The 13,678-nt window shown below is 31.3% G+C and overlaps 1 protein-coding gene across 1 annotated transcript; it reads right to left on the bottom strand.

Moving 5' to 3' along the window:
- Nucleotides 1–4,460: 4,460 nt before the first annotated feature.
- On the bottom strand, nucleotides 4,461–5,227 carry LOC127121362 (uncharacterized). Its single transcript, XM_051051870.1, has one exon. It carries the CDS (start codon nucleotides 5,155–5,157, stop codon nucleotides 4,666–4,668), a length of 492 nt encoding a protein of 163 aa, XP_050907827.1. The 5' UTR covers nucleotides 5,158–5,227; the 3' UTR covers nucleotides 4,461–4,665.
- Nucleotides 5,228–13,678: the final 8,451 nt, after the last annotated feature.

Here is a 13,678-nt window from a genome sequence, read left to right as displayed (position 1 = left end):
GGAAATGAATTAAAAGTTGACCAAGTTTTGTGCAAAGCCCCACTAATAACCAGATGTGTTTCCAAAATCTAAGACTTTCCATTGGCACATGGGTCCCCTCTACGTGTTATTTGGCACACGTATAGGGTGGGCCCAATCTTATAAAATCTTCATTTCTTAAAAACTAGGTCAAGTTGATTAGGTCCAACATTTTTTCTATCAACACCTTTTCCTTTTAAAGATACACTAGTCCCTTTGATTTTATAACTCCCTAGATCTTTAGGCGCATTACTGGATGATGATTTCCATTGACCATAACTGAATCTTTTGTTGCGTTTTTTCCTCAGCACCACCATACAATCACCATGAAATGCATTTATTTTTTCCATATTATTTTGCTACAATTTTGGTGCTATCTCCGCTTACTTCCCGATGCAGTTTTGTTAGTTTTTTCTCATGGACAACATCATTTTCCAGCAGACCTCTTGGTTGCACCGTCGTATGAATGCATGGTTGCTTCATATTATCTGGTGTTTTCTTTCAATCACGGGTGTGATGTCCATAACAACCACAACTAGAGAAGATAATGTGAAGACCTTCATACTGCACGTTGTACTAGCGGCCATTAACATTGACCTTTTCGACAACCGATATGGTCAGATCAATCTCCGCATAAATTCTCACAAACCTTCCCATCTCAATACTCAGAGTGTTAGTATATACATTAACAAGAGTTCCCACAACATACGCCAAATAAATAAGGACATTTTCATCATAATACAATAGGTTAAGCCTTGGAAACCGAATCCAAACCATAGTCTTCTCCACCTATGCGAGAGAATATGCAAAGTCTGGAGTTCTTCGAGTCACTACCAAATAATGGCCAAACTGTTGGTGTAAGCCCTAAAGGCCAATAATTTTGGTACTTGTATCGAACTATTTATTAATAATTAAGAGGCATTTATTTATTATGTTTGTTTTTAGAAAATAATGAAGTCCCTAAAATAGATAGTATGTTTGATTAAATGTTAAGTTTGACTTAACCATGAGATGCCATTAAACATAAGGATACTATTCTTAAAGTATTTGTAGTCGAGCTTTATTGTGAAGTGGGATAACATTAAAGCATTGAGATTATCATATGGATAGTATGATGATCACATCTCATGGATCATGGAAAAAGAGTTATCAAGTATTCACATAGGTATGAATATTAGGAGTAATATTTATACTTAATTGACCCGCTATGAGAATACTACATAAAAATTTATGCAAAGTGTCATAAGTTATTCTCATGGTGATAGTGGTATATACCAACATTCGACCTGAAACCACTATGGACCCTAAATGTGAAGTGGAGTACTTTATTGTTGATTACACGTTGTTCGTACCTGGATGACCATAAAGACAGATGATGGGTACTCCATAAAGTATGATAAGGGACATGAGTGACCTAGATGAAATTTGTCCTTCCTGCGTAACAGGATAAATGTCTAAGGACCCAATATTATGGGGTATCCTAAAGAAACTAAAGGATATCACTTCTATAATCATTCTAAGTGAAAAGTGTTTGTCGGTTGAACTAAAGTTTTCTTGGAAAAGAACTTTATTTTCAAAGGAATCAGTGGGAGGAATGTACACCTTGAATAAATTCAAGAATCATAAAACATTGATACACCGATGGAGGAACTAGAGTAGAAAACACAAGTAGTTATGGAAGAGCAACCTGATCAAGTAGAACAAGACCAGTGTAGGTCAAACAGGATATGTCTTCAACTTGAGAGATATTATTATCTCGTAACTAATCAAGGTGATTTATTACTCATGAATCAAAATGATCATTGTGTCTACAAGAAGTTTAGTGGGAGCATGATCTCCATCATGATATTATATGTAGATGACATATTACTCAAATATGGTTATGTGTTTTGCTTAAATGGAGCCGCTGCGAGCTTGAAAAGTTAAAAGTAGTATACAATTTTTGATTCTACAAGCGAAGCCGAGTATATTGTTACCTTAAATACTACAAAGTAAGTTGTTTGGTTCAAAAAGTTCATTATGAACTTGGCATAGTCCCTAGCATTACGGATCTCATTGATCTCTATTGTGATGACAATGGTGATATCGCACAAGTTAAGGAGCCTAGATCTCACTAACGATTCAAACACATACTTAGACAGTATCACCTCATTCCAGAGATAATAGATATAGTAGATATGAAGATATGCAGAGTAACAACACTTGATAATGTCGCTAACCCACTCATAAAGCCTATTGCGCAACAGAAGCATGATGGTGATATTAGATCTGTGGGTATTAAGTGTATACTTGATGGACTCTAGTGCTAGTGAGAGATTGTTGGTGTAATCCCTATAGGCCAATAGTTTCGGTACTTGTATCGAATTATTTGTTAATAACTAGAAGACATTTCTTTATTATGATTGTTTTTTGAAAATAATAAAGTTTCTAGAATAGATAGTCTGTTCAATGAAATGTTAAGTTTGACTTAATCATAAGATCCCATTAAACATAAGGACATTATTCTTAAAGTATTCGTAGTCGAGTTTTATTATGAAGTGAAATAACATTAAAGTATTGAGACTATTATGTGGATAGAATGATGATCACATCTCATGGATCATGGATAAAGAGTTATTAAGTCTTCACATATGTATGCATATTAGGAGTAATATTTATACTAGATTGACCCACAATGAGAATACTACATATAAAGTTATGTAAAGTATCATAAGTTATTATCATGGTGATAGTGGTGTATACAACCCTTTGACATGGAATCATTATGGACTCTAGATGTGGAGTCGAGTATTTTATTGTTGATCAAACATTGTCCGTAACTGGATGACCATAAAGACAATTGATGGGTACTCCACAAAGTCTGTTGATGGACATGAGTGACCTAGATGAAATTTGACCCTCCAGCGTAACATGATAAATGTCTAAAGGCCCGATATTGAACTGGCCAAGGGTGACACGATTTATCCCTTGTGTTTAATATAGACATGGGGGAAAAAGGTAATTATACACAATAATATTATCACAAAAATATTTTATTGGATCACATGACATTTTCGTGACTTGGATAGCAATGATGTGTTGTTAGATATCGCTCACTGTTTATTATATTAAATGTATGATTTAATATAATTGTCAACGTCACGAGAACCTACAAGGTCACACACATGAGGACAGATTGATGAGTGATAAAATAAATAAGAAACATTGTAAAGTACAGTGTACTTGAGAGAATTATGGAACACCGTATGGTATAGTGTACTTAAGTGAAATATGAAACATCGTATAATATAATAATAATAGTTATTATTATTATTATTATTATTATTATTATTATTATTATTATAGTTATTAAATATAAATAATAATAAAATATGTTTATTATAATGATAGTTATTATAATATTAATATTACTATTATTATTATTATTATTATTATTATTATTATTATTATTATTATTATTATTATTATTATTATATAGAGCACTTAAGTTGGTTTTTAGCTTGCAGCCCACACAAGTGATTCTATAAATACAACCTTTGTTTAGAAGCTTTCTGACTTAATAAAATTCGATTTATGAAACCTTGGCCGTAATTATCTCTTTCTCTCTTTCACTCAAAATCTTCATTCGTAGTAGCTAACACTAAGATTGACGGCACTTTGTTCGTGTGGATTGAGTAGAAGCGTTGTTCTTCACTCAACGCTGGTGATCATTCATACGGATCTACATCAAAGTTGTTAATCACCACAAGAGATAACTGTTTCTATCACTGATCATGCTCATCCGTAATGATCAACTAAATCGAAAAATTTATTTTCCGCCGAGCCTTGTATTGCGATTTCCCTTCACAAATAACATTCACGGGCCTTCTAACACAATTTCTCCCTATCTACGAGCATTTCGCACTTGACCATAAAGAAACCATTGTCAACGTCCATGATCTTAAAACCTTCTGCAAGTTTCCACATCTTCTTCAACCTATCATTCATCAAATGATAGTCCAGATTCTTCCCAATGAGTTTGATTACTAACGCCCCCTTTGAAGAATTTCACAATTCTTAAAAATGCTTCTCATTCATCGCAATCTTTGATAGCAATCAATTTCCTCCTTTGAGAGTTCCTTTTCAACCGGATCGAATCTCTTCTTTACCGTAGTAATTTCTTAGCCTTCAATAAAAATATTCCGCAATAAATATTTAAGAGGTTTAGATGCACCACCATCCGGTGGCTCCAGAGTGAAAGCGGGAAAAACAAAGGACTTCATGCAAAAATTTCTTAGCTATTTAAAAATTGTTGTTTTTAACGTGGCTTATTGCTATTAATGTGGCTTCTCAAATTCAGTTTGTTTCATTAATCCAGAGTTTCGTGAATGAAGATTATTTGCTACAAATAAATAAATAAAGTTGAATTGACAAATTGTTATAGTTGCACATGTTGATTAGCGCTATACTTCAAATTTTCAAAACATAAATATCATTATCTCACACTAAATTGATACTGTTTAACCAAAACAACTTTCAAACCTTCAATCCACTCGTTGCATGCATCTTTTACGATATGGAAAATTCATCCCAAACTATACTATATTATTCTTTCATGCAAACCAAAGCAACAAAACAAAAAGAAAACAAACCAAAAGAAATTGAATTTTAAAATTTCCACCCAAAGTGAAAAACCTTCTTATCTTCACTTCCATTCTTTCCCCTCATCACATTTCTATCCTTTTGCTTTGATCTAACACATGATCCTTTCACATAAACAGGACATGAACCTCTTCTCAAACTCCTCTCCCAATCAATTTCCTTCACTTCTTTCAAATCTTTTCTCGGTCGAAAATCACAACGCCTTTCTTTTGCTTCTTTGTTAACCTCCTTGATTTCAATCTTAGTTCCTCCTTCAACTCCTATGTTTATAACCACCTTAGAAAGTGCTCTAGTTTTGTTATTTACCGTATCACACAAAGCTTCTTTGGCCTCTCTTTCCTTCCTTTGCTGAAAAACTCGGTTCAATCGACGAGCAAGATTGTATATTCCTTCCTTAATCTCCTCTTCCAAATCCTTTTCAATCTTCATCGCAAGCTCACTTCGTATCTTCAACTCTTCTGCAGAAATAGGAACCTCAAAAACATTTTTATTTGACATATCTACAAAAGTAAAAAAAAAAAAGACACAACAATTTTATCAACAAAACTTTGAGGTATGAAAACAAAGAATTTAATTAATTATTACAATATATAGTTATATTTTGTTGCTATGATTTATATACTAGCAATGTGATTTGGACATGGTGAAATGGGACCTGTGACACTATGTAATGAATAGGACACAACATAATGTGCTTAGTAGAAATGTGACAGTAAGAGATGTTTCAGATGGTTCCTACAAATTTAGACAACAAACTGCTCTAACGGGATTAGTATAGATTTGGATTTGCATGACTGATAACGAGGAGATACAATTAATTTTTGAAAATAATTTAAAATTCTGCTTTACGTGGAAGAAATAAAGCTGGCTGGGTTCCCTTTAAAGCACAATCAAAACCAATAAGGCTAGACTTTGCTCATGTTTGATGTATCTCTTTGGATGTGTACCCTTTTCTTACATTTGTTAACATTAATTTGTTTGAAAAAGAATAAGAAAAATAAGTGAAAATAAATAGGATAAAATTTAAAAAATTAGCCCCTGCTTTTGGGTGGATTTCTGATTTATATTTTAGAATTTTAAAAAAAAATTAGAATTTTCATAAAAATAATTTATTACCATTTTAAGTTAAGAAATCTTTAAAGAACAAAATCAATATTAAATATAAATATAGGAATGAATATTTATCATAAATATTTTAATCCAAAAAGTTTATACTATTAAATTTATAAAATAATTAAAATATTACAAAATATATAATATATTTACTTATTGAAGGTTAATAATATGGGTTAAAAATAATGTTTGTCAATAAATGTTTGTTAGAGTGGTGTTCGTAGGTCATAATGGTGGTTGATGATGCTTAAAGCGTACTCATTTTGTTTCTTTTTAAGTATTATTTTTTTATTTTTTATACATATTAAGAAAACTAATCATTATTGTTACTTTTCAAATAATAATTCTTCTTTTATCTATAATATCCCTAATTATTTATTACACTTATTTTACTTTTTCTCTTTCTCTAATAATTATCTAGGATTAATTTTGACAAAATTGCAATTAATACTATTTTAAAATTTGCATACGACAATTAAAAAGTAACTTTTTTTTTCAAAAAATGGACCCTTGAAGAGGAATGGAGGGAATAGTTGTTTGAGAAGAATATATGGATGTTGATTGTTCAGGTAGCTAAACAGACATTTCCTCTTTAAAACCAATTTCTTAATGTTTTTTTCAAAATCACATCTTTACAAAAAAAACATTGACAACAGAATTTTATATAAGATGTGATTGGATTGATTTTACAATTTACTCAAAATATGAGGAAAAAACAATAAAGATGGAAGATGAGGACGCAAAACAATCAGTGCGTCAATTAATTGAATTCAATTCACATAAGGTATATAGATTAAATCTTATTAATCGAGAAGTCAAACTAACATTATAGTCTATATAGTTATAATCCTTAGAAAATTAACTAAATGACATCAATCACAAACATACACTTACACAAAAATTGATAACCAGATAAAACCTAACGACATGTGATTCTAGAAAAGCGATAAAAACTTAAGATCATACAAATCTATATTGAAATTTAAAAGAGATCATGAAAGAGAAACTGTGTGCAAGATTTATGTTGGTTGAGTGCTTTCACTCTTACTAGCACTTTGTCCAATGTCCAATGACAAACCATTGAAAATTCGTTGGGATCTTCCACTATTTTTACAAATTAATACAAACAGACAACATTGAACACTTCAAGCTAAAATGCTAAACAAACACGAGTTTGAATCTATATTTCCCTTATGTGGTAAGCAAAACACTAAAAACGGCCAAATCTTCAAGATCTTCACTTAAATTTATAACTGATTCTGAATAATATTATAAGCAATTATAACTAAAATTGATTCTAAACAATAAATAATTATTTGAATCAAATAAACCTGAAAAAAAATATCTTGAGCTAGTGACCTTCCAAGAACCAAAGTTATGCTCCAAGATTCTGTCTGCAACAGTTTTCACTAAAAACTGTCAGAATTCCCTTATCCAAGCCTTTGTTCTAGTTAAGGGTCTTACAAACTCTGAAACTTTGTCTGCATCCTTCTTCACATTACCCTACCCAAACTGATTCTTCAATATGATACACACAAAAAGCTTCATAAAAAATATTATATTCCTAATTACCTTGCAACTACCACTCAGACTTAATCTTTAGAGTTGAGTACTAAAACATTGAGGTTTTTAGCTTAAGGTTGAAGGTGATTGGTTATTAGAAGAATCTCACACAACTCCTAAACAAAACTCATGAAATCAACACTCTGAATTTTTTCTATATGCTTGACTTGAGAGAAAACGTGTTTGTGAAAGAAATACCACTCTTGATTTTTTCATGGTTTGAGAGAATTATGGATTTACAAAAATCAACAAAATGAATTACTGGTTGTTTTTATAGAGCAGTGTAAAAATCAACATTATTCGAATCATCAATAACTTTGATTCAGATCAAGGTGTCTTTTTTAATACCCTAAACCCATAATAATATTTCTTTATATTTAATATACATAACATTTCAGAATATAAAAATATAGAACTAGTGTAACATAGACACTTAAATATTTATTTTAAAATAGTAATTAAATTTCAAACATAACAATAACATAAGATTTTTTTGTTTCCAACATAATAGATGCATAGAAAATATCTGAGTAAATAATTGTTATCCGATGTTACAATATCAGAGCTCTTATTCAAATTCAACCTAACTAGCTGACTCAACATTCAACAAACATAATTTTAAAGAAAGGAAATCAAAGTTGCTTTCTACACCATCTTCCATAAAAATGCCGCGACGACTACTCCTCAGTCTTAACTTAAGAATACTCTACACAGTGGTTCATATGGAGAAACAATGAAAGAAAAGGGGTGAGAATACATTCTAGAGGTTATGTGGTATAATATATCAAGAGTAGCATAAATGCGGAATAGACAATTCTTATAACACCATATAAGGTCACTTAACATTTCACATTATAATTTTGGCATCACATGATCCTCTATCATAGTCAAGTAACATTAGTTGGTATTTTTTAACATATACTTAATATCATTTGACATTTCACAATAAACATATAACATCAGTTCACATTTCACATAGATACATATATATTGGTTAACATCTCCAACTTACGTATAACATGAGTTCACAATCCACAATATTTTAAAAAAAAACAAGAATAATATGATATGTTTATCTCCTCTACTTTCATGCATGTGGTACTACCACCAAATTCACCGTTATTTTATTGAAATCCTAAAACACCGGGCTGAAGTCCCAACACCGGACCAAAGTCATAACACCATACCAAAGTCCTAATATAACTCTGAAATATATGATAAATGATGCTTCAAGCAAATGCAATCTTCCATCTGAACCTCCAAACACAAAAATTTAACCCCACAGGTTAAGGATATGGGGACCAACACTTCCCACTCGTGTCAGATGACACGAACAATGTTAGGGCAGGACTCCCCCTGGTACAAGAATCTAAGAGGAACACGGTATGGCTGTTCTAGATGACATGACCCGTGTTACCTCTAGAACCCCTCTCATACTAAATTCCGCAAGCATCACAGACAATCTATGTCACATGACACTTCTCGTGTTAGCTTTAGCAAAAAAGGGCTTACTTACTTTGTGACTTCCACCTTTCTAACCTTTTGAACCTACATCAATTTCAATTTACAACCAACAAATACTAAGCATACAAATGGAATTACACATAGAGTTTCGTTATCATCAATTCTACATTCAAACCTATGTCTAGATAAAATCTTCTAATCCCACATGGAATATAGAAAACGTAGGTAAAAGAAAGTACTGACCATTCACAAAGTGCAAACAAGAAATTAAATATCACCAAGCGTCATCTTGAGGTAGAGCTTTAAGCAAATTTTCCAATGTATTTGTCCGCGTCTCATTCGAGTTACAAAATAGAAGATATGTTATTTTCAATTTTCGTCGAGTGTGGTGCAATAGGAAAACCCGGGTCTGACACGGGTGGGTAGTGTCAGCTGACACAACCAGTGTCAGAATCACCAGTGGGGAACACTTACTTTTGTACGAATTTCACACTTTCATCTCATGATTCTTGCATCAATTCACCAATACAACCAACAAACAAAAAGATTTCTCATTTATGACATGCCTAAGGGCATTTTAACAACAATTTCTCACACAAACATAAATTAGCCCCTGGTTCTAGGTGGTTTTCTGATTTATATTTTAGAATTTTCATAAATTAAAATATTTTTATTTTAATTTCTTATTTTCATAAAAAAACTGATTTTCATTTTAAGTTAGGAAATATTTAAGAAACAGAGTCAATTTTAAATATAAACATAGAAATAAATATTTATCATAAACATATTTTAATCCAAAAGGTTTATACTATTAAATTTACAAAATAATTAGAATATTAAAAATATATAATATATTTACTTATTGAATTTTAATAATATGGGTTCAAAATGATGTTTGTCGATAGATGTTGTTAGAGTGGTGACCGTTGGTCACAATGGTGGTTGGTGATGGTCAAAGTGTAGCTGTTAGGGAAGAATATGAGTGTTGAATGCTTAGGGATTGAATAGACATTTCCCATTTAAAACCAGTTTGTTAATGTTTTCTATAAAATCAGAGTTTCACAAAAAGTTTGACAATGGAAATTTATACAAGATGCAATTGGATGGATTTTCTAGTTCACTCAAAATATCATAAAAACAATAAAGATGGAAGAAGAGGGCGCTAAATAATTGATGCATCAATTAACTGAATTCGATTCATATGAGGTATCTAGATAGAGTCTTATCAATTGATAAGTCAATCTAACATTACTACTTTATACATTTATAACCATCACTTATAAGATTTGAATGACTGAATTTATTACAGATCTACGCTTACACAAAAAGTTCTATAACCGGACAAAACCTAGCCATATGTGATTCTATAAAAGCGATTAAACCTAAGAACATACAAATATATACTGGAATTTAAAAGAGACGAATAAAGAGAAATTATGCACCATACTTATAGATTCAGCGTATTCGTCATTGCTAGCACTTTGTCTAGTGTCCAATGGCAAATCATTGAGAATTCATTGGGATCTTCCACTATTTTTACAAATTAATACAAATGTTTTTTATATAATGTAAAATCAAGACAACCTTAAACACTTCAAGCCAAAATGCTAAGAAAACACATGTTTGAATCTACATTTCCCTTTTATTGTAATCAGAAGAATAAAAACTGCCAAATCTTTAAGATATTAACTCGATCTTGAGTTAGTCACCCACCAAGAACCAAAGTTATACTCCAAGTTTCCATCCACATCAGTCTTCACTTATCCCTTTCAAAATTCTCTTGTTCGAGCCTTTATTCTACTAAAGGATCTTAGAAACTCTAAAACTTAGTCTATATTGGTCTTCGCTCTACCCTACCCAAATGGATTCTTAAATTTGATACACACAAAAAGCTTCAAAAAATATTAAAATTCCTAATGCACCTTACAACTACCAATCACATTCATTCTTTAGAGTTGAATACCACAACATTGGGGGTTTTCGCTCAAGGTTGAGGATGACTGGTTATCAGAAGAATCTCACACAACTCCTACTTAAAACCCATGAAATCAACACTATATGAGGTTTTTCTATGCGCTTGAGTTTAGAGGAAATGTGTTTGTGAAAGGAATAACACTCTTAATTTTTTCATGGTTTTAGATAATTATGGATTTAGAAAAATCAACAAAATGAATATTGATTATTTTTAGAGAGAAATGAAAAATAAATTTATAAGTGCTAGAGGTAAGGCACAAAATAGGTTCAATTAAGCAATTAATTCAAGTCAGATACTACAATAATAATTTGAATCATATGAAAGAGTGACTTGAATCAAGATGATAAATTTTGTGTTTGACTTGTTTTATTCAGATCATTATTTTAATCAAGAAATAACATGATTTGAATCATACAACCATAGATGATTTTCAAAAGATTTCATTTAGTCATGATTTAAATCATCAATAGTTATGATTATATCAATGTGTCTTTAATTCAAATCACATTCACAACGCCAAAGTCCAAACTTCCCTTTTACTCTTAATTCAAATTAGCCAGAGTTTTGATGTGAATCAAGCTTTAAAAATATCTTATTTTAAGACTTCTAACTTGTGATTCAAGTCATCCATAGTTAACTTTTAACCATTTTGCTCAAAATAAAAAACATTACAATGGTGTAAACCAAAGTGAGTGTAAGGGATAGTTCAAGGCACAATAATGTAACGTATGATAAAATCAAATTATAAATAAATGATAGTTCGAAAACATCAAAAATATGACAAAACATCAAAATACACAAATGAAATTTCACTGATACTGACAGAGCAATTTCAGTAACTAGTGGAGCTGCAGGAAGTTGTCATAGTGGTGGTATGTGGTATTGATGGTCATAGTGGTGATTTATGATGACTATAGTATTAGTTATATTAGTAGTCAGTGTTGGCGATCAATGAGGGTTTAGAGTGGTCAAATTGGTGGGTAAAGATAGGGTTGTTCATGGTACAATTCAACTTATAAACCAAACCAAACCAAACCAGGTTTGTCACACCCAACTTTTAACCCTTAGTCATTGAATCAATACAATACACCATGACATTTGCATCATCTGCATAACATTTTTCTTTTGATTTTTTTTAACCCTCTTATTTTTATTATTTTGAAAATATGTTGAACATCAACCCCCCTTATTTTTGACTCTAGAATTTAATTATGAGTTTATTTATTTTGTTTGGATTATTTTTAATAGATTTTTGGAGTCTTGAAATGAAGGACTAATGAAAATTACTTAAGTCATGATATGCTTAGTTTAGGGTTGATAAAAACCTTTCATACTTCAAACCTACCATTAGATGACCATGAGTTCATCCATGGTACTTTGAAGTATAGATAGATTTCCCCTATTTCAAGCAACTTGGTCATTTGTTGTGATTAAAGTTCAATATTGTTAACATGGATTCATCTGAGACATTTACACTTTGGTTGTTTATGCTAACCCACTAACCTTTCTATACTTCGTTTGTTTATCATTTTGACTTGTTTATACTAACCCTCTAACTTGTTACTATTATATCTTATTCATATAACTTGTAAAAATCTAAAATCAACCATTCAATTTTGGGTTGTCTAGTCTTCTTTTTGTCAATCTATTGATAGATGGACTTGAGTTTGAACAACTTTCATTGTTGCAAATATAGGGTAAGTTGATCCATTGATCATATTCCTTACTTTGCATAAGTGATAAGTTATCCCTCGATGCACCATATTTTGAACTTGTTGACCTAAAGATAGATAATCCTCAAAAGTTGTCCACTTGTTCATAACCCTAACTCTAACTTAGATTATTACTAACCTTTTGTTATTGCTATTATCATTGTTATTATTATTTCTATTTACTTTTATGTCATTTAAATTTAAGTATGCATGTAGCGGTAAATTCATGACCATCAAGCTATGGATAAGCTTGACGTCAATAAAACCAGAGTCGCCACCGCGCTTTTATTGTTTCCAAAGGAAAAGGGAAAAGTACGAACAAAACCCAAAGGTAATAAGTTTTCAAATCAAAACTAATAAAAATTCAGAGATTACAGGTAAGGGGGTTGGTTACACAGAGGGAAGGTGTTAGCACCCAAAGTGTCTTAGATACTCCTAGGGAGCCCTTTTTTTATGTGTGCATGTGTTTTTGGTATAAATGATGTTTGAGAAAAAAATAGAGTGTGGGGATGAGAAAATAATTCATTGATTATAGTTTTGTATTTGACAAGACCTTCGGACTTGTGCCTACGTACCAACATAAAAATGAGGGATCAAAACCTTGTAGTTCATGGTAAAAATTTCAAAGTTGGTGAATTGCTTTTAACAAAATTTTAATAAGAAAAGGCTCAAATGGCCAAAAGTTTGAATGAAGTTGTTAGTTCTTTTTGTCTTTTGAAATTTAAGTCAATATGATTAAGTTTATTTACAAATTTGATTTAAGAAAGAGTTTGAAAATTCATTGGCACAAGGCTAAAGTTTCTAACCATTAAAGTAAGGTCTAAGTTTGAAATCACAAGCAAAGAAAGTTTTTGAGAAGGGGAAGAGATTTTGAAATTTAAGAAGTGGGAGGAGATGAAGAGGTTATCCTAAGCATAAAGAATTAAAAGTTGAAGGTTGAAAAGATCTGACCAACGGGATGCAATCCAACGGACAAGAATGTCATATAGAAACCCATATTCTCTTGGACTTTGAATCAAACAATAATTAATGAGCAATTAGCAATCTCCAGACATTATGAAGATCAAGGCAACAAATAAAGATAGCCACATCCAAGCAAGCAACTCCAATAGATAGCAATCTTTATTGTCTTCCAATGTATCAGATGAAATATTCCTTGATCAACTCAGAACAACACATAAGACACAAGATC

The sequence above is a fragment of the Lathyrus oleraceus genome, chromosome 2, assembly GCF_024323335.1.
Source record: "Lathyrus oleraceus cultivar Zhongwan6 chromosome 2, CAAS_Psat_ZW6_1.0, whole genome shotgun sequence".
Classification (NCBI taxonomy): Eukaryota; Viridiplantae; Streptophyta; class Magnoliopsida; order Fabales; family Fabaceae; genus Lathyrus; species Lathyrus oleraceus.
The sequence above is the reverse complement of the archived record's forward strand: the minus strand, read 5'-3'. Positions and strand labels throughout refer to the sequence as shown.